At 40.1% G+C, this 20,805-nt stretch overlaps 1 protein-coding gene across 28 annotated transcripts in view; it reads right to left on the bottom strand.

Moving 5' to 3' along the window:
* Positions 1-78: 78 nt before the first annotated feature.
* Positions 79-20,805, bottom strand: part of LOC143428084 (titin-like) — a 108,355-nt gene continuing 87,628 nt past the window's right edge. For 23 of the 28 annotated variants that reach the window (XM_076902730.1, XM_076902717.1, XM_076902711.1 and 20 more), the window contains 26 exons: positions 20,457-20,482; positions 13,175-20,381; positions 12,746-12,793; positions 12,528-12,641; positions 12,292-12,444; positions 11,814-12,177; positions 11,271-11,586; positions 10,252-10,540; positions 9,958-10,026; positions 9,711-9,843; positions 9,026-9,462; positions 8,522-8,791; positions 7,639-8,017; positions 7,368-7,522; positions 6,674-6,964; positions 6,447-6,588; positions 6,005-6,274; positions 5,314-5,759; positions 4,022-4,321; positions 3,755-3,909; positions 3,517-3,667; positions 3,069-3,146; positions 2,868-2,972; positions 2,569-2,766; positions 1,947-2,252; positions 79-1,783 (listed from right to left, as the gene is read on the bottom strand). In XM_076902730.1, the coding sequence (XP_076758845.1) occupies positions 1,581-1,783; positions 1,947-2,252; positions 2,569-2,766; positions 2,868-2,972; positions 3,069-3,146; positions 3,517-3,667; positions 3,755-3,909; positions 4,022-4,321; positions 5,314-5,759; positions 6,005-6,274; positions 6,447-6,588; positions 6,674-6,964; positions 7,368-7,522; positions 7,639-8,017; positions 8,522-8,791; positions 9,026-9,462; positions 9,711-9,843; positions 9,958-10,026; positions 10,252-10,540; positions 11,271-11,586; positions 11,814-12,177; positions 12,292-12,444; positions 12,528-12,641; positions 12,746-12,793; positions 13,175-20,381; positions 20,457-20,482 (12,605 nt within the window). In that variant the 3' untranslated portion in view covers positions 79-1,580. The remainder of the gene's footprint in view (positions 1,784-1,946; positions 2,253-2,568; positions 2,767-2,867; positions 2,973-3,068; positions 3,147-3,516; positions 3,668-3,754; positions 3,910-4,021; positions 4,322-5,313; positions 5,760-6,004; positions 6,275-6,446; positions 6,589-6,673; positions 6,965-7,367; positions 7,523-7,638; positions 8,018-8,521; positions 8,792-9,025; positions 9,463-9,710; positions 9,844-9,957; positions 10,027-10,251; positions 10,541-11,270; positions 11,587-11,813; positions 12,178-12,291; positions 12,445-12,527; positions 12,642-12,745; positions 12,794-13,174; positions 20,382-20,456; positions 20,483-20,805) is intronic. The other 5 variants (XM_076902718.1, XM_076902706.1, XM_076902705.1 and 2 more) reach the window with 5 other exon arrangements.

Raw genomic sequence — 20,805 nt, 5'->3', positions numbered from 1 at the left:
ATATACCTACCACCAATTTGAAACAGGATATAACATAGAACAAGGAAGGAGTATAAAGTGTCTCTCATAAAAACATCGTTGTATTATTCGCAACAATGTAATTCGCAAAAATGTCTTACAGTATATAATAACGCGAAGCCACGCGACGCGTTGTTGGTGAATGTTGCTGTTGTTCTTGCACCTATATTTTTTTACGTCTCGCAACACCAACAACGGGTGGCGTCTACTTCGTTTCGTTTCTAGTCTCTTAAATGACCAGTCGAATGAACGCCGGTAACCGACACCGGCTCATTATGAACAATTATTATTATAATTATATAACGGCAATGGTAACGAGTAACAATTAAATATAATAATATAATATTACGAATAAATACTAAAAGTAATCCTCGCAAACTCGGGTGAGTAAGTGAACGTCGCATTTCCGTTCGCACATTTATACATATAAATAAAAAGGGAGCTTGGGTGGTTTTTCCTTTATCCTCAGGTGGACAAGGTTAGGGGTGGGTGGCTAGGGTGGGCGAAGGAATTCAATTATCCTTTACAAACATTTCTAAATCGCTTCTTTACACAAGGTACTCGATCGATCTCGATCGTTTATCACATTCTCCGACGATCTGAGTCTCGGGACTTTAGAATATTATTATCGATGGTTCGATAACTGCGTTCTTTGCATATACCGAAAGGAATAGCTCGAGGGAGTTAGTTTTTCGTTTCAAAGTACAGGATATTTAAATACGATGTAGTCGGGTTACTGAAAATTCGATTCAGTCAATTCGATAAGAAGCTAATCACCGATCGAAGTTTCTCTCAACATTATGATTCAACGTCCGAAACGAAGAAACGTTACACTGAATCTTTACGACAGCAATTAACGTAATCGTTCCACTTAAAATGCGTAGATTAGGAAAAATGAAAGAATTATCGTAAAGATTACCGATAAGGTCCCTTCATAATTCTCCACGAAGAAATTTCACAGTTCGATTCGAATTTTCAGCAACACGATTATCAAACCACAGTCATTGTTTCGTTAACCGGAAGTACAGGAAGATATCTCTTCCGTTTCTCTCCGATCGTATCCGAAGTATGCTTAAGGAAGTCTTGGTCCGTTAAGAGAAAAAAAAAGAAAAAAAATGTTTTACTCTACGCTGACTAGATTCTACACCCATCCAGTATCGATCCTTAAATTAAATCTAGTCTCTACACGTATGCTTCTAATGGAGGAACGATTCGATAGTGTTAATAATTTCTCGTTACTTCACGTATGGCGGTATTCGCGTGAGAGATCAAACATCGAAGATATTTTATCGGGGACCATCCCCTAATCGTACAACAAAAAGAGTTCGTGGAAGAAAAAAGTAATCATCTGTATAAACGAATAAGAAATTAGAAACGCTGTAAAAATAAAGTATTGCCGAAAATTTGGTTGAAAACGCGTGAAACCACGAAAGTAGAATCAAAAAGTTGTCTCTTGTTTCTTTCCCTTTTTTTTTCTAGTGGCACGTTTACTTTTTCTGGTCCTCGATAACGAACAGAAATTCGTTCTCCGTTATCTCGCGCTGTTCTAATCGTAGAAATGCTTATTTGAAGAGTTTCTTAGCGTAATGCCAAATGCGGAAGAAGTATTCGTCTTGTCTGAGAAGTCTTGCCCTCGCGTACGAGTGAATATCCGCGTCCATATTGTGCTCGCGTAGCCAAGAACTCGTGTTTTCCGTGCTGAAGCTGACCGACGCGGTTTCACCCTTGTCGGTGGCTTCCGCAATGGGTTCCACCACACCTAATTCTGGAAAATAAAACGTGAAATCAATGTTCAAGGGGTGTAAAGCTATGGAGATTTTAGAATTCACGAATTAGAAAGTCCACGGTACAAATTTCAGAGACTCGAGTTACTGAAGTTTTTCCAAATTTTTTAAAATCATAAGATTTACGAGATAAGTATGGCGTACCGGAAACTGGTATGATTTTGACCGGTTCGTCTGACTCCAAAGGATCGCTGAGGCCGACCTCGTTCCTGGCGAAGATCCTGAACAAATACATGTGGTTCTCCTGCAGATCCCTGATATTCAGCTTCTGCATGTCAGCGTTTACTCTGCCTACTTCCATCCACATGGTCTTCTTCGCGTCCCTGATGGCAATTTTGTAACCTTCCAATGGCGCGCCGCCATCGGATTCTGGTCTGCCCCACGAAATTACGACTGTGTGCGCTGCGATCTGCCTAATTTCCAATGGTGCGGTTGGCGGTGATGGTGGATCTGCGGAAATAAGTCGAGTTTGATTTTAATTACGCTAAAATAGCCAAAAATATCTATGTTTCTGATTCAATAATCAGACGAGCGATAATTGTCTATGCTATCAATTATATTAGACTTGATTTGTATAAAAAGAAACATAAAGATTAGGTGAAAATAATTTAATATTTACATATTCAACAAACTGTGGTGCAATTTTAATGGCCACTACTGTGGACCACAATAGCAACATCCGTACGCGTGTCTCGAAATCAGAAAGTTTCTTGAAGAAACAAAAGGATAAAAATTATCGTAAACGAAGTTGGACAATGTTACTTACGAGCGTGAGTCATTAAGGTTACAGGCTCTGAGTTCGCAGGTAAACTGAGTCCTACGTTGTTCTCCGCGAAGATCCTGAAGATGAACTCGCTTTCTTTCAGATTCTCTATGCAATATTGAAGTGTAGTGGGTTCCAAGGTAACAACTTTCGTCCATCTCGCTCCTTTTCCAATCAGTGGCCTCTTCTCGATTACGTATCCTATTAAAACGAAAATGTATTCCATCAGATATTCTTGCGCGCTGTTTGCGACACACAATTTGACGAAGAGGAGAGAATTATTATCTCTTTTCGTTATTTACCTGTGAGGTCTGTGCCGCCATTGCTGGCTGGTGGTGACCAATTTAGGGTCACGCTCTTGCTGGTGACGTTTGTTACTTGTACGTGTTGTGGACTCGATGGTGGTGCTGTAAATTATTTATACGCGTTACGTGTGTATTGAAAAAGTCAAATAATGTTTATCGATCACTTCCAAGCAAAAAATAGGCCTCGTTGTTACTTACTTTTGCTGATTATTACTTTGGTTGGCGGGAATATACCCAGCAGAGCGTACATGGTACTCTCGGTAAGCTTTGTTATTTCTAAGCGGTAGCGGAAGCAACAAATAAGCGATAAATCAGTTAGAGTGCGAATGCGAAGTAATTAAAAATTTGCTGGTGGACTATTTGTTGAATAAAAAATAAAATATGTTGTACAATGCAGACAGTTAACAAGTGAATTTAGATGCTACAACTGATTGACTCTATCTGCATACAAAAGCTTCTTTTAATTGAATTACTATTGACCACAATAAAATTTATACTATATCTTTTCAGTTATTTAAAAGCATAGCAGAAACGCTGCTATTAAGTACATATTTCTAGTTTACTCGATTGCAAAATTCCTTTTAATGCGATTAAGCTTAAGCGATCAGCAACGTGATTTCTAATACAAATCGATCGATTTGCTTACTGATTCGTCTGCCTGCCGAAATTGGTTCTTCAGCTACGTATGGCGGTCCAGTGCCGACGCTGTTCTTAGCTGTTATCCTGAAGTTGTACGGCACGTCCGTTTTCAAATCCGACACGATGAAGTGCGTGGTCTCGTGTTTCGTGCTGCCGATCTGCAAATAAAATATCGTTAAGCACGATGCAATCGTATTGGAATTTTCTTTGAAACACAGTCAAACGAGCAGGAAGCATTTGCCGACCTTTTGCCAGTTCTTCTTCGATTCCTCCTTCATCTCAACGATATATTCCGTGATTGGTGTACCTCCATCGTTCTCTGGAGGCTGCCATTTTATCGTGAACGACGTCTTCGTCATTCCCGACACTTCCAGCGGTCCTCTCGGTGCTCCCGGTGGTTCTGCAATTGTGTTAATTATAATAATTGAATCGATTACGAGAATCTAATAATTCTGCAGCATTTTTAGCATTGAAATCGGTAGGATCGATATGGAATAATCGATCGGACGTACCGAAGGAAGTTCTCATTCTGACTATTTCCGATTCCAACGGTTCCGACGCTCCCACGACGTTTCTTGCAATGATTCGGAACTTGTACTCGGCATTCTGCTGCAGCTTATGCACGCAGAAGCTCTCCACTTCCTTGTCGATGTCGACTACCTTTGTCCAGGCTTTGCCTGGCTCCCATTTCTCAACCGTGTACTTTTCGAGCTCGATTCCGCCGTCGTCCGCTGGCGGCCGCCACTCAATCGTCACTCTATCTTGTCTGATTTCCTTGAAGATAACCGGCCCTTGTGGCTTACCAGGCTTATCTAAAAGATTCGAGAGAATCAACATGAAACGATGTTTGGAAAACATTGGGGCTTATTCAGCAAAACACTCGAAGCTAAGAAACTATCGATAAGAGAAATGAAACCATTGGAATGCTGGTAACACAGTCATAGCAAATTATATTATTTATGTTGTTGTAATAGTTTATTAATATATATATCTTTTATTGTTAATCTAATTAATAAATAAATGATTTTCATAAAATACGTAACAGAAATTTGGGACAAGTTAATTAATTTATACAGTTTCAGTATTATCCATACACGTACGTTACGTTCGTGAACACTTTTTATTTCAAATATGCGAATAATAAATATATTATTGTTCTGTTTGTATTTATAAAATGTTATTTCATAGCTTGATGCTTTAAGAGCGCAATTTTCATATAACGCAAAAAGAAATATTCTACCTTTTTTTTATTGCGCGCTAGGAATTAGTGGCATTGCAGAGGTTGATAGTGATATCGTGTAATATTTGTTCTAGTCAAGTTTCAAACGATTTGCTATCTTATTCAAAGTATACATAAATTGGACACCAGTTATTTAACCAGTCACATTACTATGAAAATTGTTCTACATATCATGAAAAAGTAAGTCAATATTTTCAATACTGTGCTGATAGTAGTATCAGTTGTTTTAACATGAGACGTGTGTCTAATACGCACTGTAATAATCGCAATACCTAGAATTCTGATTGTTTCATTTAGCGAAGCACATGTTTGCAAGAAAATATTAAATTTGAAAGCCCCTTTTGAAGCCCTTCGTTGTAATTATCTAACATTTATCTCATTAATTTAGCTTTTCTGAGAATTAAAAGAACAACAATTTTTCTAAAATGTATCCTGTTATATTTGGAGCACGATAAGTGCAATCTAAAATGGTAACGAAGTTTATTCAATAAATATCGTTGCACTACGTTCAAAAGCTTATAGCGATAATTAAAAAATAAAAGCGTACTTCAACGCGAAACTTACCCATGACTCGAAGATGCAGATCAACGGATGCACTGCCAGCTTGATTCGCTGCCCTCACTGTATAAGTAGCAGTGTCTTCTCTGACAAGTGAAGAAATCGAGATGGTAGAAGTCTTTTCTTCCATTTCTATGGACACGCGCTTCTCGACTATCTTCTTGTTGTTCTTCGTCCAGGTCACTTCCGGTTTCGGGAAGCCGCTCGTTCGAATCTCGATCCTCCATTGGCTGTTCACAGGAAGATTCTGGCTTGCCAGTGTCTCGTCGTATGTAATTTTCGGTGCCTCTTGCACTTTTATCTCGCACGTTGTTTCCGCCGTTCCTACGTTGTTCCTCGCCTTCACCGTGTAGGTTCCCGACGACGTTTCCGTCGTTTCCGTGATGGTGTACTTTGCCACGCGGTTCTCGTACGTGATGCTGCTGTCTTCGAACGGTTCACCATTTTTCAGCCTGGCAAAAAGTCGATTTTTTTACGTTAAATACAAGTTACATTTACGAAATAGAACAGCACATCTTATACACGTTGCCATAAACAAGGAGAAAATAGAAGATTCTGTACAAATCATGCCAAGTTTCATTATCAAAAAAGTTTAGTTCATACTTGACGTGGCCATTTGCGTTTCCAGATCGAGACATTAAGGAAGATTGGATTGGAAATTAAATAAAATTAATGGTAGTCTACGAAATATTCATACCAGTTGATTTCAGGCGCTGGTATTCCTCCAATGAGGCACGATAACGTAACAGTCTCTCTAAGGCCGACAACGGCACTCTTCAGAGGTTCCAAAACGACTGGTGGTTCCGGTACCGATGGCTTTGATATTTTTATATACGGGGATGTTGGTGATGTTTCTCCTGGTCCTGCTTCGTTCACAGCTGTTACTCGGAAGGTGTACTCCTTGTTCGTGGTTAAGTTCGTCACTGTATGAGTCGTTTCTGTTATCGTCTCCGTAACCTTGGTCCATCTTCAAATAGAAAACAATTGTTATTCGAGAGGTGATTTTCAATCAACAATATAAGTCTTTTTTTAAAGTCTCGAGTGCGAAGGGTTAAGAAACAAATTCAAGGATTATTTAGAAATTGTACTTAAACATGTTACCGTTTTCCTACTTTAATTATGACGATTAATACACTCACGTAGTCTCAGTCTTTTCTTGGTGCTCCAAAATGTACTCGGTGATAGGTGAGTTTCCATCTGAGTCCGGTGTTTTCCAGTGAAGCGTTACGCTAACGTCGGTTACTTCCAATGGTTCCGGTGCTCCGGGTGCAGTTGGCACCTCTGCACGCATACACGAAAGCACACGGTGTATAAAAATACAGTTTCTTAAAAAAAAAAAAGAAAGAGAAATTAGAGAAGTACTTACGAATGATGACCACGTTAATATCTATGCTAGTCTCTCCAACGCTGTTCAACAGTTTTAGAGTGTACTCGCCGACGTCTTGTTCTTGAATCTTCTTGATAGTTAATGTAGCGGATTCTTCGTCGATCGATGGTACGATATTTTTCGATTTTGCAAGTACGTGGCCGTTCACCGTCCATTCGTCGCTTGGTGCTGGTGTTGCTGTATATTTCACGGTGATTTCGACATCCTCGCCTTTCTTTACCCTGTACTTCTTCGGGGTGTCTGGGCTGATCAGTGGTGCCTTTTGGGCGACTAAAAATTTGTGAAAACCATATTAATCGGCAATTTCGATTACTTACAATTAAAAAGGTTCGATTTAACCTTTAAACATATATTATTGATATCCATTATAAATATAAAAAATGTAAAATAATTCTTATAATAATTATGTGTACTGTATTTTACTTAAAATACTATTGATATCATTATCTACTGATATTATTATATTATTGTTATATTATTATTATATTATTATATTATATTATTATCTTATAATAATCGTGTGTACTGTACATATTTTAGGTATTTAGTAACAAATTTATTTTTTGATAAAATAAGGCAGATTTTAGTATTATTTTTTCGAACATCAAAATTCATAATTTCAAAGTTTTGGAAAAAATTCAAAGGTTAATAGTTTAAATATTTGATTATCTACCTTCGACTCTTAATTTTGACGTTGTTCTCACGTTCGCCACAGTAGCTGTGTATTCCGAAATATCTTCGGTGGTGCAGTTCTTTACGATCAGTTTCTTCACGGTTTTCTCGTCGATCATGGTGTACTTCGACGACTGCTTGAGAACTTCCGTTTCTCTGTAACATTATCAGATTATATTCTACCTTTTCCCAAAGAGAAATTTTATTTTATTTCAAGCAATAAATCGCATATTTTTATATTCTATTTTCTGCTTTATTTTTTCTTTTTTTACCTTAACCATGTGATTGGAAGGTCGCGCGATATTTCAACGACGAAAACGGCATCAGAACCCAGTGGTACAACAGTGACATCCGGTAATTTGGTGATGAACTCCACGGCGGGCTCTTCGACAGTCAATTTAGCCGATGATTTCTGTTTACCAACTTCGCAAGAGTAAACGCCCGCGTCTTCCGGTTCCGTGTCGTAGATCTTCAGCTTCTGCCTTTTGCCGTCGATCGAGAGTCGGATGTGCTCGGAGAATTGTATCTCTTGGCCGTCTTTGAACCATCGTACCAAGGCGTCACCTTTTGTTAACTCTATCTCGAATGTTGCTCTTTCGCCTCTTGCTATCGTCACATCTTGCATCTTCGTAATGATTTCTGGTGGTAATTCTGAAATAATTTTCAAGCAAGTTGGTGAATAATAATGTTTAAAAATCTAAGAGACTTTATTCGAAACCAACCATAGACGGTAATAAATTTATTTCATCGTCGTTTCTGATATTTTGTGTTAAATATTCTATATATCATATTGATGAAATACTCTTTAAAATTAAGGGACAGTTTAATGTTTCGAACTGTTTTTTCAGAATAGAGACGTAAAGTGTTTCCTTCTTTATTGTTATAAATATTTTTAAACTTTTACGCATGAATCTATTATTATCATGCATTGTCTTCAAATTTACTGATGCAGAAGTATAATTTTTCATCTCATACATTAGTAAAATTAAATTTCGAGAGCAGTTCGCGATAGTTTTCATCCCAAGAGGATACGCATTCTAATTACTTCGTAAATCAAACGCCTCTTATTTTATAATTATTTTGTAATTACGTAATAGAAAGAAATTACAATTTGTTGAAGGTCCAATGTTATTTTAGAAGCAATACAAAACTCACCAATGACGGTGACTTCAGCCGTGCACGTGTCATCCAGGAGGCTGCAAGTGTATTCCCCTTCATCATGAACGGACGTGTTCCTGATGACCAACTTTCTGACAGTGCCTTCTTTTACGAATTCCAATTTCTCTTTAGTTGGTCTCAAAGGTTCGCCATCTTTGAACCATTTAACATCCGCAGTCTGAGACGTGATTTCAACCTCCAAAATGGCTACGTCGCGTTCCTTCACCTCAAAGTCTTGCAACTTCTTTACAAACTCTGGCTTGGTGGCTGTAATTTTGATTTTCAATCATAGTTTTATCAGTGTTTTATTTATACTTTTGTCAACTCTTAACTATACGTTATAGAAACAGACCGCAACGAAATATTTTAATTACAAGATTAATGGCGTAAGAAAATCGTAAGTAATATATAAAAGTAAGAAAGGATGAATGAAAATTCGTAGCAGTCTCACAAATGTCCCATAATTAGTCAGACATAGTCTTAACGAACGATAAATCTTACCTCTCACTGTAACTTTACTCGACGTCGATTGATTCTTCACGGTGCACTTGTAAGTCCCCTCGTCTGTGGGGCTTACTTTCTTGATTATCAACTTGTGCACGTGTCCCTCCTGAACGATCTCCCGATGGTCCATGCCGCTGATCTCTTCATCGTTGCACCACCATTTCGTGGAAACTGTGTGAGATGTCTCGCAGGTCAATTCCAAGGTCCTGTATTCGTCGATCACGACCTCTTTCGGCAGCGTCTTCGTGAACGTTACTTTGTCGACGTCCACCGTCACTCTGGCGCCGTGCGACGTTTTTCCGACGGGGTTGCTGGCGATACATTTGTAATCGCCCGTATCCACTTCCGAATCCGCGTTTCTAATCTCCAACACGATGTTTTCGCCATCGTAGGTCTCTGTTATGTTAGGTGATTTCTCTAGAGGCTTGTTGTTTCTGTAAAGACAGTATCAGTCGTCGTTTCAATAACGATGGATTAAAAATTTTAAGAAATCAAACAGTGTTTCGACGAATTCAACCCTTTGACAATGGCAGACCTACAGTGTTGCAAGTGTAAGTTTTCTAAGCGTCTTTAGACGCCAACTTTTAGTCAATGGGTTAAAATAACAATTTCAACTATTATAAAGTCGTATTTGAATATACAACGATGCGAAATAAAAGAGCAATTATTTAAGTAACAGTACCTTAGCCACGTGACTTCTGGCACAGGGTTTCCAGTGACCTTCGCCACCAATTTAAAGGTGCCTTTCTCTGGCACAGTAAGCTCTTGGAACCTTTCCGTGAACAGTGGTGGCTCCGGTGCTCCGCTTGGTATTTCTATAAATATGCACCAACAATTATCATTATCTTGATCCGCTCAAACCGCGTCGTTATTAATTATTATTCGATGGAAGTATGCGATAAATGAGTGCAAGCGGAAGCATATCCTACCCGTCGTTACGGCGTAGTGTTCGTACATGTGCTGTTGGAAGCTAATGGTCAGCGAAGGCTTCAAGTTTACTGAAAAATGATTTAGCGAAGCATTTTGCTGCATTAAATTTTCCGTATTATGTGGCATTTTTTATAATACAAAATTGTTTTATAAATAAATATAGCGTTAATGTGTAATCGTTTCTCTTTCAACGTATGAATTAATTTCATTGATGGTATTACACGAAAAGCCAATGCGTGAAAAGCGTTTCTGTCAGAATGTTAATACGTGATCACGTTTTACAGCACTCTTACTTTCGACTGTCAACGTGGCCTTCGTTTCGGCGGTGCCAAGATCGTTGGTAGCCACCACAGAATACTCTCCTGTGTCTGACACTTGTGGTTGAATCAGCGTGAGCGTGTTCACGTGGCCGTCTTGTTTCGGCGTCAAACCCTTCACTGGTTTACCATTCTTCTGCCAAGTGACTTTAGGAGGCGGGTTGCCGACGATTTGAGTCGACAGTACCACAGTTTCACCTTCCCTCACCACGTATGATTGCAGCGGCTCTAGAATCTCTGGTGGTTCTTGTTTGCCAGTCTTCACCTGCGCAATTCACATCATAATTTTCTGGTCAATCATCGAATTTTGAAATTAGAAAATTACTGTACGCAAAAGGTAAAGATTTAGGAGTTTAGAGACGGCACGTTCGATAGCTACGTCGAATGGGATTTATGAGAGCACGTCATATCCATTGTAGCGGCTGGAAGAAGTTAGAAGCGAAATGGTCATCATAAATCGTCTGATCGTAACGAATGCATAACGAAATTTCCATCTTTGAAAAGTTAAAAGGTGGGCATTTTTTGTTGCAAGTGTGTAATTGATGGAGGTAAGAAATGTTTATCGAGCTTCGAAGAAAAATAAGCATACGCGACCAAGAGCAGAGTTAGTATTGAGAAGTATGGAGAATTAATCGTTTGCACTCCGAATTATTTTTTAATTTTTTTTGCCAACAATTCTACTGCTTAAAATGTTTTACTTAAAATTTTCTTCAAAGAATAGTTGCCCGACTGCTACTGGTAAACAATTTTGCTTTTTTAGCTCTAAATTTTGTTGTAATTTATATTTATGGAACTCATATTTGTTTCTTTTTCTTCTTTGTGACCCCTTTGTCGAGGCATACTCGATAAAGTTGTGCAAAGGGTTAAGAAATCGGAGTTAGACAGGAAAGCTTGCAAGATATTGCAATTATATTATACTCTAAATTTAAAGGCAGTATCCTTTTTATTTAAATCACTGTCTCTGAAACACCCCTTAGAAAACTTTTTTCACGAACCTTCATAGGTATTTCTATGGTGGCTTCACCTTCCCTGTTTCTAGCAACGATGGTATATTTCCCCTCCTGTTTTTTCTGCACTTTAGTGATCTTAATCACGCTGCAATACATGTGCATGTCGCTTTCTGTAACAACGACGATGTTCTCTTTGGTGGTAACCTGCGTGTCTTTGTAGTACCACGTTATTTCAGGTTCCGGCACTGCGACCAATCGACACTCCAATATCACGTCCTCACCCTCGTTCACGTACTTCGCTTTCGGTTTTCGAGAGAACGTCGGTGGTATTCCCTCGAGGATGTCGGCTAGGGATGATTCTCTGCAAATTTTTTAATTACAATCGCATATTATAAAACATGTACTCTATTGCAATCCGTATTCAAATAAAGAACGAAATAGTTCTGAAGATTACATTTGAAAAGATAAAAAGTTTATAGAAATGAAGGAAATTAAATTGTTACAATGAAACAATTTGAAAAATGAGAACCGAATGCTTTGCGTGTCGCATCGAAGAAGATATTAAAATATTGGGGGAATGCAGTGTACCTCGAGAGGCTCTTTCTGGATGGACCAGTTAGATCCGATCCGTGATCAGAAAGAGGCGCTTCCACGATCAATTCCGTGGTGCTGGACGCGAAACCAGCGGTGTTTTTAGCGACGCAGGTAAAGGTGCCAGCGTCTTCGGGGAACACCTCGCGGATGATCAAAGTCGCTACATTGTCGTCGTCGTAGTACATTTGGAAGTCGGGGGACGGTTTGATGATGGCGGTCTGTCGGAACCACGTTATCTGAGGTCTTGGTACACCTTCCACTTGGCATTCGAATTGAACCGTGTAACCGTCCGGTGTGTGAATCGGTTGCAATTTTTCGATGAACTTTGGCGCTGATGCTTTCTCTCCGGGTGCAGGCTCTGAAATATAAGAAAAATTCGTTTCGTTGTTAGATAAGCCAGGAAATGGCGATTTTAAGGAACAACCGCCATAATTTGTGAATCTATGTATCGATGAAATGTAAATAAACGTACTTTCGAACACTGGTAACTTGTCGATTTTCTCGTGCAATTTGCGCTGCAGATAGTGAGTGTAGTGCACTTCGTTGAGAAGGTACTGCGCTGGAACCCAACCTTTTTCTTCCGTCAAGTGTTTCTTTACGAACCACCAGTCCTGATTTGAGTGATCTAAACAGCAAATAATAACGTTACGCCAATTATAGTAAGGAATGTAGACACTACTTTTCTGCGCAGAAAGTAACTAAGCTTACCGATGACGTAAACCCTTTCCCCTTCAACGAGGTTGATCGCTTCGTCAGTTTCTGCCACGTATGAGCAGATCGAGAACATCGTGTCGCCATCGCGAACGACGTACTCGATTTCTTCTGAAAAATCAATTCCAACGACTGTGTCAATTTCCAATGTCCAAACACGTTGTGCATTAAATGAACTATAACACTTTTCACATTTTGTTTTTATCTAAACGTACCTTCCTCGGAAATGTCTTCCTCTCTGGTGATACTAAGCGTGGCCTCTTCTGTAACGCGTCAAACAAAGTATTATAATAAACGTATAAGCTGGCACGTGAATCAATTAAATCGAAGCTTCCATATTTTACAATACGACGAGCGGTAATATCGCTAACCGTGCGCTATACATTCGTTTACACAGCGTTCTAACGTAATTTCGTTGAAGCACGTTATACGAAGTACCGATATGCTTTTCATTCGCAGTGGATTAACTAGCGGGGGTGGATTAATTAGATGAGGCATCGTTTAGGAAGCACAGGGATACCAGGGTTAAGCATACTCACTAAATACACCGTCAGTCTGACCAAGTACGTTAATTTCTATTTTAGCTGAAAGCACGTTGCATCAGATTAAACTGCGGAAGCGGTAATCAATAAATCCCGTCGAACCTTCGTCATAGGTGGAGACGCGTCTCTTGCCCTTCAACTTGAAAGCCAGCGACTCGTCGGCTTCCTCCACGGAGTATTTCCTATCGCGTTTCAGCTTCAATTTCACGTCACCTTCCTCGACGTCTTCGACCTTGTATGGTTTCGGTTCCTTCTTCTTCCTTCTCCTCAACGGCACTCGCATCTCATCGGTCTCCAATTCCTCGACGCTGTACTCGTCTTTAACCTCCTCGTCCGATTCAATGATTTCTTCCACGATCGGACCGGAATCGTCCTCGACCTCCTGCATGATCTTGATCGTTTCCTCGCCAGCTTCTTCGGAATACGTCATCGGTCGTTTCTTCGGTTTCAGTCGAACTTTACCGGACATGGAAATATCTTCTTCCTCGTAGGTGTTCAACGAGATTTTGAACTCTTGTTCCACGTCTTCCTTGGTCTTCGTAGTGCGTGGTCGGAACGTCACGTTCTCCACTTCCGTCACCTCTTTGATGTCTGGCCTTGGTTTCTTCTTCGGACGTAGCTTGCGCAGTGTAACATCTTCGTAGATTTCTTCGATCGGCTTCGGAGGCAACTTCGGAGGCTTTCGTTTGAACGTGAACTCCTGGATCTCTTCTTCTTCCGGTTGTTCGACCTCTTCGATCTTTTTGATCGTCAGCTCTTCGGCTGTTACTTCCTCGACCTTGCGTTCTGGCTTTTTCTTTTTTATTTGCACATCGGTGGATACTTCTTCTTCCTCCGTTGGTTTCTCGGGGGCACGAGCTTTCTTTATGGTCACGGCGGTTTCTTCGACCTCTTCCGTGACAGCTGGCTTTTTCTCTGGCTTCTTTTTCTTCTTTATAGTGACCTCTTCAGGCGCCTCCTCCTCCTCCTCTACAGGAACAACCTTTTTGATGGTTACTTCGTCGGCTGCTTCTTCTACTGTCGGCTTCTTCTTCTTTGGTTTCTTCACTTCTATTTTCTCGCTCACTTCCTCTGGTGCTTTCTCTTCTTCTTTCGGCACTGGCTTCTTCAGTGTAACCTCTTCCGTAACTTCTTCCGGAACCGGTTTCTCTTTCGGTTTCTTCTTCAGAGTCACCTCCTCTATAATTTCTTCCTCCTCCTTTTCTACAGGCACTGGCTTTTTGATGGTGATTTCATCGGCAGCTTCTTCTTCAACGGGCTTCTTTTTCTTCGGTTTCTTCACTTCTACTTTCTCGGTTACTTCTTCAGGAGCTTTCTCCTCTTTCTTTGGCACTGGTTTCTTTAGCGTAACCTCTTCTTTAACCTCTTCTGGAACCGGTTTCTCTTTCGGTTTTTTCTTCAGAGTCACCTCCTCTATAATTTCTTCCTCCTCCTTTTCTACAGGCACTGGCTTTTTGATGGTGATTTCATCGGCAGCTTCTTCTTCAACTGGCTTCTTTTTCTTTGGTTTCTTCACTTCTACTTTCTCGGTTACTTCTTCGGGAGCTTTCTCCTCTTCCTTTGGCACTGGTTTCTTTAACGTAACCTCTTCTTTGATCTCTTCTGGAACCGGTTTCTCTTTCGGTTTCTTCTTCAAAGTTACTTCCTCTATAACTTCTTCCTCTTCTTTTTCTACGGGCACTGGCTTTTTAATGGTAACTTCATCGGCAGCTTCTTCTTCAACTGGCTTCTTTTTCTTTGGTTTCTTCACTTCTATTTTCTCGGTTACTTCTTCAGGAGCTTTCTCCTCTTCCTTTGGCACTGGTTTCTTTAATGTAACCTCTTCTTTAACCTCTTCTGGAACCGGTTTCTCTTTTGGTTTCTTCTTCAGAGTCACCTCTTCTACAATTTCTTCCTCTTCCTTTTCTACAGGCACTGGCTTCTTGATGGTAACTTCATCGGCAGCTTCCTCCTCAACTGGTTTTTTCTTTTTAGGTTTCTTCACTTCTACACGCTCAGTTACCTCTTCAGGTACCTCCTCTTTCTTCTTTGGCACTGGCTTCAATGTAACTTCTTCTTGTACTTCTTCCGGTACAGGTATCTTCTTGGGTTTCTTTTTCAATGTTACCTGTTCGGGAACTTCTTCTTCTTTCTTTTCTTCCACAACAGGTTTTTTGACGGTGACTTCATCGGCAGCTTCTTCTTTCACCGGCTTCTTCTTCTTTGGTTTCTTTATTTCTTCAGTTACTTCTTCGGGCACCTTCTCTTCCGGCTTCTTTAGAGTAATTTCTTCGGTTACCTCTTCCGGAACTGGTTTCTCCTCTGGTTTCTTCTTGATAACCACTTCTTCTTTAACTTCCTCAACTTCCTTTTCTTCAATCTTCTTGATCGTAATTTCGGCAGCTTCTTCCTCTTTTACAGGCTTCTTCTTTGGCTTTTTCACAACAGCCTCTTCCACAACTTCCTCCGGTTTCTTCGGTTTCTTCTTCAGTGTCACCTCAGTTACCGTTTCCTCCTCTTCCACTTCTTTTTCTTTCACAACTGGCTTTTTAATGGTAATTTCGGCAGGAGCTTCTTCGACCGGTTTTTCGGGTACCTTTTTCAGTGTAATTTCTTCAACTACTTCCGGAACTTCCTCCGGTTTTTTCTCTTTAGGTTTCTTAAGCGTAACCTCTTCTTCTTTAGGAGCCTTCTCTTTAGGTTTCTTTGGTTTCACTTTACGTTTCACAGTGACATCTTCAGTTTCTTCCTTCGGTACTTTAGGAGCCTCTTCTTCTTCCTTCGTTGGGAATTCTTTCACGCCTTCATCCTCAGGTTTGTCCTTTTTCCAGCCTTTCAGAGTTATCTTCTCCGGTTCTTCTTCCGGTTTCTCTTTTTGAGGTATTCTAAATTTAACTTCTGGTTCTTCTTCTTTTTCTGGTGGTTTTGGTTCTCCTTTTATTAACGGTATTTGTTCTATTTCTTGATCCGGTTTCTTTTTCTCTTCTCTTTCGTACGGTTTTGGAACTGGTTCCGGTGCTGGTTCCTCTGGCTTTTCATATTCTTCTGGCTCATATTTCTCCAGTTCTGGCCTGTCAAAATCTAACGGCTTTAGTTCATCGTGTTCTAACTTCACCTTTGGTTTCTTCTTCTTTTCCGGTTTAACTTCTTCCTCTGGTTCTGGTTTGACGGGCTTTTTCAGCGGTTCTTCAACTTCTTCCGGTTTCGTCTCAGGAATCTTCTTCAATTTGACCTTTTCAGGCTCTATTTCTTCTTTCTCTGGCACCTTACCTTTTCCAACGACCAATTTCTGCGGTTCTTCAGGTTTCTCAGCTGGCTTCTTCGGCGGGCGTTCGTATATAGATTTGTCCTCTATTTTTTCCAATGGCACTTTCTTCAGTTCCTCGAACTCTTGATCCAATTTTTCTAATTCTGTGACTTCCTTTTTCGGAAGCTTAACCTTCTTCACCTTCCTCTTCAGAACTTCTAGAGCTTCTTCTGTGTTTCTAGACAGAATACCTGTTTGAACCGGATTTTCTTCCAATTCGGTTATCTTTGGAATCTGTAATTCAGGCGGATAATCGCCGACTAAAGTGATTCTGCTTCTTAGCATGATTTTCGGGAATTTGGCTTCATCGACTTCTTTCTTCTTCGAGACTGTTACTTTTTTCAATTTGATGGCAGCGAACTGGACGGTTTCCGCAGGCTCTGAATATTTGAGTTTCGTCGGTTTGAACTCTTTCCTCTCAATTTTCTCAGGAACCAATTTCTGCAGAGCTTCTGGCAAAGGTTTCTTTTCCTTCTTCTTCTTTGGTTCCCATTGTATTTTTTCAGGCATAGGTTCCAGTACAGGTCGTTCGTACTCCGGTTCCACCCATTCCTCGATTTCATCCTTCTTCGTTACCTTCTTCTTTTTCTTCTTCTTCACTTCCTTTGGTTTCTCAGGAACTTCTTCGACTGGTTTCTCTTCCGTTACTTCTTTGACCTCTTCTGGTGCTTCCTTTACAGGAACTTCCGTGACTTTAACTTCCTCTGGTTTCTCTTCCACTGGTACCGCTTTGCGTTCTTCAGGTTTCTTTATTGGCAGTTCTTCGGGAACAGTTTCTGAAATAACTTCAGTGGTTTCTACGGTATCTTTAGGAATAATTTCTTTCTCAGCCTTGACCTTCTTTGGTTTCTCCTCCACTATTTCCTTTACTTCTTCTGTTGGTTGTTCTTCTTCTGCAACAGTGGGCTTCTTTTCTGCTGGAATTTTCTTTTTCTTTGGCTTCTCTTTTGGTTTCTCTTCTTCTGGTTTCTCTTCTTTTGGCTTTTCTTCCTTTGGAACCTCTTCCTTCACTTCTGGTTTCTCCTCTGGAATTTCTTTTACCTTGGGTTTTTCTTCAATTACTTCACCATTCGTTACAATTTTCTCTTCCTTCTTCTTTTTCGGTACTTTCTTGACTGGAACTTCAGTAATCTTCGCCTCTTCTTCGATCTTTTCTTCCTCTTTCGGAACAGCCTTCTCTTCTTTTGGTTTCTCTACCTCTAATTCTTCTTCTGCGGTGGTAGGAACAACTTCCGTAGTTATAATACCATCCTGAGGTGTAACTTCCTTTTTGGCTTTAATTTTCTTCGGTTTCTCCGTAACGAGTTCTTGGACTTCTTCTACTGGCTGTTCTTCTGTCTCAGGCTTAGCTTCTTTCGGCGCCTCCTTTACTTTTACCTTCTTTGTTACTACCTTCTCTTCTGTTTCTTTAACTTCAGCAGCTTTCTTCTTTTTGGGTTTAAGCTTTTCCGGAAGCTCCTCGGTAGCAACCTCAGAAACCACTTCCGTCACTTCAATGCCTTCTTTCTCTGTAACGGTTGGTTTTGCTTTTTCTTCAATTGGCACCTCAGGTTCTATTTCTTCCACAACTTCTTCTTTTTCTTCTCCTTCCACAGCTGTAACTGGCTTCTTTTTCTTCTTCGGTGCTTTCTTTACTTCGACCTTTGTGATTTCTGCTTTTTCTTCTGGGACTTTCGAAGGTTTGGCCTCTTCCGGCTTGGCTTTTTCTTCTGGCAACTTCTCAACAGGCGTTTCTGCAATTACTTCCGTTACTTCTATTCCTTCTTTCGGCAGAATCTTCTTCTTGGCTTTTTCTTTAACTGGTTTCTCGATCACGATTTCCTCAACTTCCTCTACAGGTGCTTCGCCCTCCTTAATCGTTGCCTTCTTCTTTTTGATTACTTTCTTCGTCGGCGTTTCAACGATTTCTACGATTTCCTGTTCTTCCATTGCTTTAGCTTCTTCTATAGTTTTCTGTATTACTTCTTCCACAACCTTCTCTTTCTTATCTTTCGGTTTCTTTCGAATGATCTTCTTTGTAGGCGTTTCAATAGTCTCAATTATTTCTTCTTCCTCTTCGACAACTTCTTCCGGTTTCTTCGGAGCTTCCTTTACTTTCACCTCAGTAATTTCTGCTTTTTCTTCCGGGACTTTCGAGGGCTTGGCTTCTTTCGGTTTGGCTTTTTCTTCCGGCAACTTCTCAACGGGTGTTTCTGCAATTACTTCCGTTACTTCTATTCCTTCTTTTGGCAGAATCTTCTTCTTGGCTTTTTCTTTAACTGGTTTCTCGATCACGATTTCCTCGACTTCTTCCACAGGTGCTTCACCTTCCTTAATGGTTGCCTTCTTCTTTTTGATTATTTTCTTCGTCGGCGTTTCAACGATTTCTACGATTTCCTGTTCTTCCATTGCTTTAGCTTCTTCTATAGTTTTCTGTATCACTTCTTCCACAACCTTCTCTTTTTTATCTTTCGGTTTCTTTTTAATAATTTTCTTCGTCGGTGTTTCGATAGTTTCAATGATCTCTTCCTCTTCAACTACCTCTTCTGGTTTCTTTGGTGCTTCTTTTACTTCTACTTTTGTGATTTCCGCTTTTTCTTCTGGGACTTTCGAGGGCTTTGCTTCTTCCGGTTTGACTTTCTCTTCTGGCACCCATTCGACAGATGTTTCGCTAACAACTTCTGTCACTTCTAGTCCTTCTTTCGGCAGAATTTTCTTCTTGGCTTTTTCTTTAACAGGTTTTTCAATTACAATTTCTTCGACTTCCTCTACAGGTGCTTCGCCCTCCTTAATCGTTGCCTTCTTCTTTTTGATTACTTTCTTTGTCGGCGTTTCAATGATTTCTACGATTTCCTGTTCTTCCATTGCTTTAGCTTCTTCTATTGTTTTCTGTATCACTTCTTCCACTACCTTCTCCTTTTTATCCTTTGGTTTCTTTTTAATAATTTTCTTCGTCGGTGTTTCAATAGTTTCGATGATCTCTTCCTCTTCAACTACCTCTTCTGGTTTCTTTGGTGCTTCCTTTACTTCTACTTTCGTGATTTCCGCTTTTTCTTCTGGAACTTTCGAGGGCTTGGCTTCTTTCGGTTCGATTTTGTCTTCCGGCACCCATTCGACAGACGTTTCGCTAACAACTTCTGTCACTTCTATGCCTTCCTTCGGCAGTATTTTCTTCTTTGCTTTTTCCTTGACTGGTTTCTCGATTACGATCTCTTCCACTTCCTCTACAGGTGCTTCACCTTCCTTAATAGTTGCCTTCTTCTTCTTGATTACTTTCTTTGTTGGAGTCTCAACGATTTCTACGATTTCTTGTTCCTCCATTGTTTTGGCTTGTTCTACAGTCTTCTCTATTACTTCTTCCACCACCTTCTCCTTCTTATCTTTCGGTTTCTTTCGAATGATCTTCTTTGTAGGTGTTTCAATAGTCTCAATTATTTCTTCTTCTTCTTCGACAACTTCTTCCGGCTTCTTGGGTGCTTTCTTGACGTCCACTTTCGTCACCTTGATCGTTTCTTTATCTTCTTCAACGCTCGGTTTTGCCTTCTCCTTCCGCGGCTTCTCGATGACAATTTCTTCAACTATCTCTTCAGGGACACCGTCATCCTTCACTATCTCCTTCTTCTTCTTCACGATCTTCTTTGTTGGCGTCTCGACAACTTCCACTATCTGTTGTTCCTCCATTTCGATAGTTTCTTCTCGCGGCTTTTGGATAATTTCCTCCACTATAACTTCTTCTTCGCCCTTCTTCATAGGACGTTTCTTTCTTCTAATGATCTTTTGGGTGGGTGTTTCAATGGTTTCAAAGATCTCTTCTTCCTCCTTGATCACGACTTCCTTCTTCTTCTTCGGTGCTTTGCGTACATCGTGCTCGGTGATCGTTACTGTTTCTACTTCCTCCACGACTGGTCGAGCTTCCTGTTCTTCGGGTTGTTCTATTACTATTTCTTCCACAACTTCCTCGGTCACTTCGCCTTTATCCGTTACTGGTTTCTTCTTAACAATCTTCTTAACAGGTTTAACCTTCTTCACTTCCTCGACAACTTCCTGTTATTCGTAACAAAATCAATTAGTCACCTGGTTAATGCACAAATAATTGCAAAATGGATTATGATCTCTTACCTTTTGGACCACTTCTTCCGTGACATCTGCAAGAAGAACAAAATGTTTTAGATCTGATCGCATATTATTAACCTTCAATATCGATACTAAGCTTTATTTTATAGCGGATCGCAAACCATTTACGACTAAACGAGGTACTGATAGAAAGCGTTGAAAATCAGGAGGTTGTCAACATATACATCGATCAAATCGTATGTGGTATACAGTATAATATCAAGTATATTTGTCCATCATGTCTTTGTATCTTGTTCTGTTTATATTCGTATATTATGCGGAGCAAATGAATCATGACAATGTACAGGATATATGTATACACGTAAAAAGTATACACTTTTGTAATACGTAAGAG

Source organism: Xylocopa sonorina, chromosome 10 (assembly GCF_050948175.1).
Source record: "Xylocopa sonorina isolate GNS202 chromosome 10, iyXylSono1_principal, whole genome shotgun sequence".
NCBI classification, from domain to species: Eukaryota; Metazoa; Arthropoda; class Insecta; order Hymenoptera; family Apidae; genus Xylocopa; species Xylocopa sonorina.
This window is presented reverse-complemented; position numbering and strand designations above follow the sequence as displayed.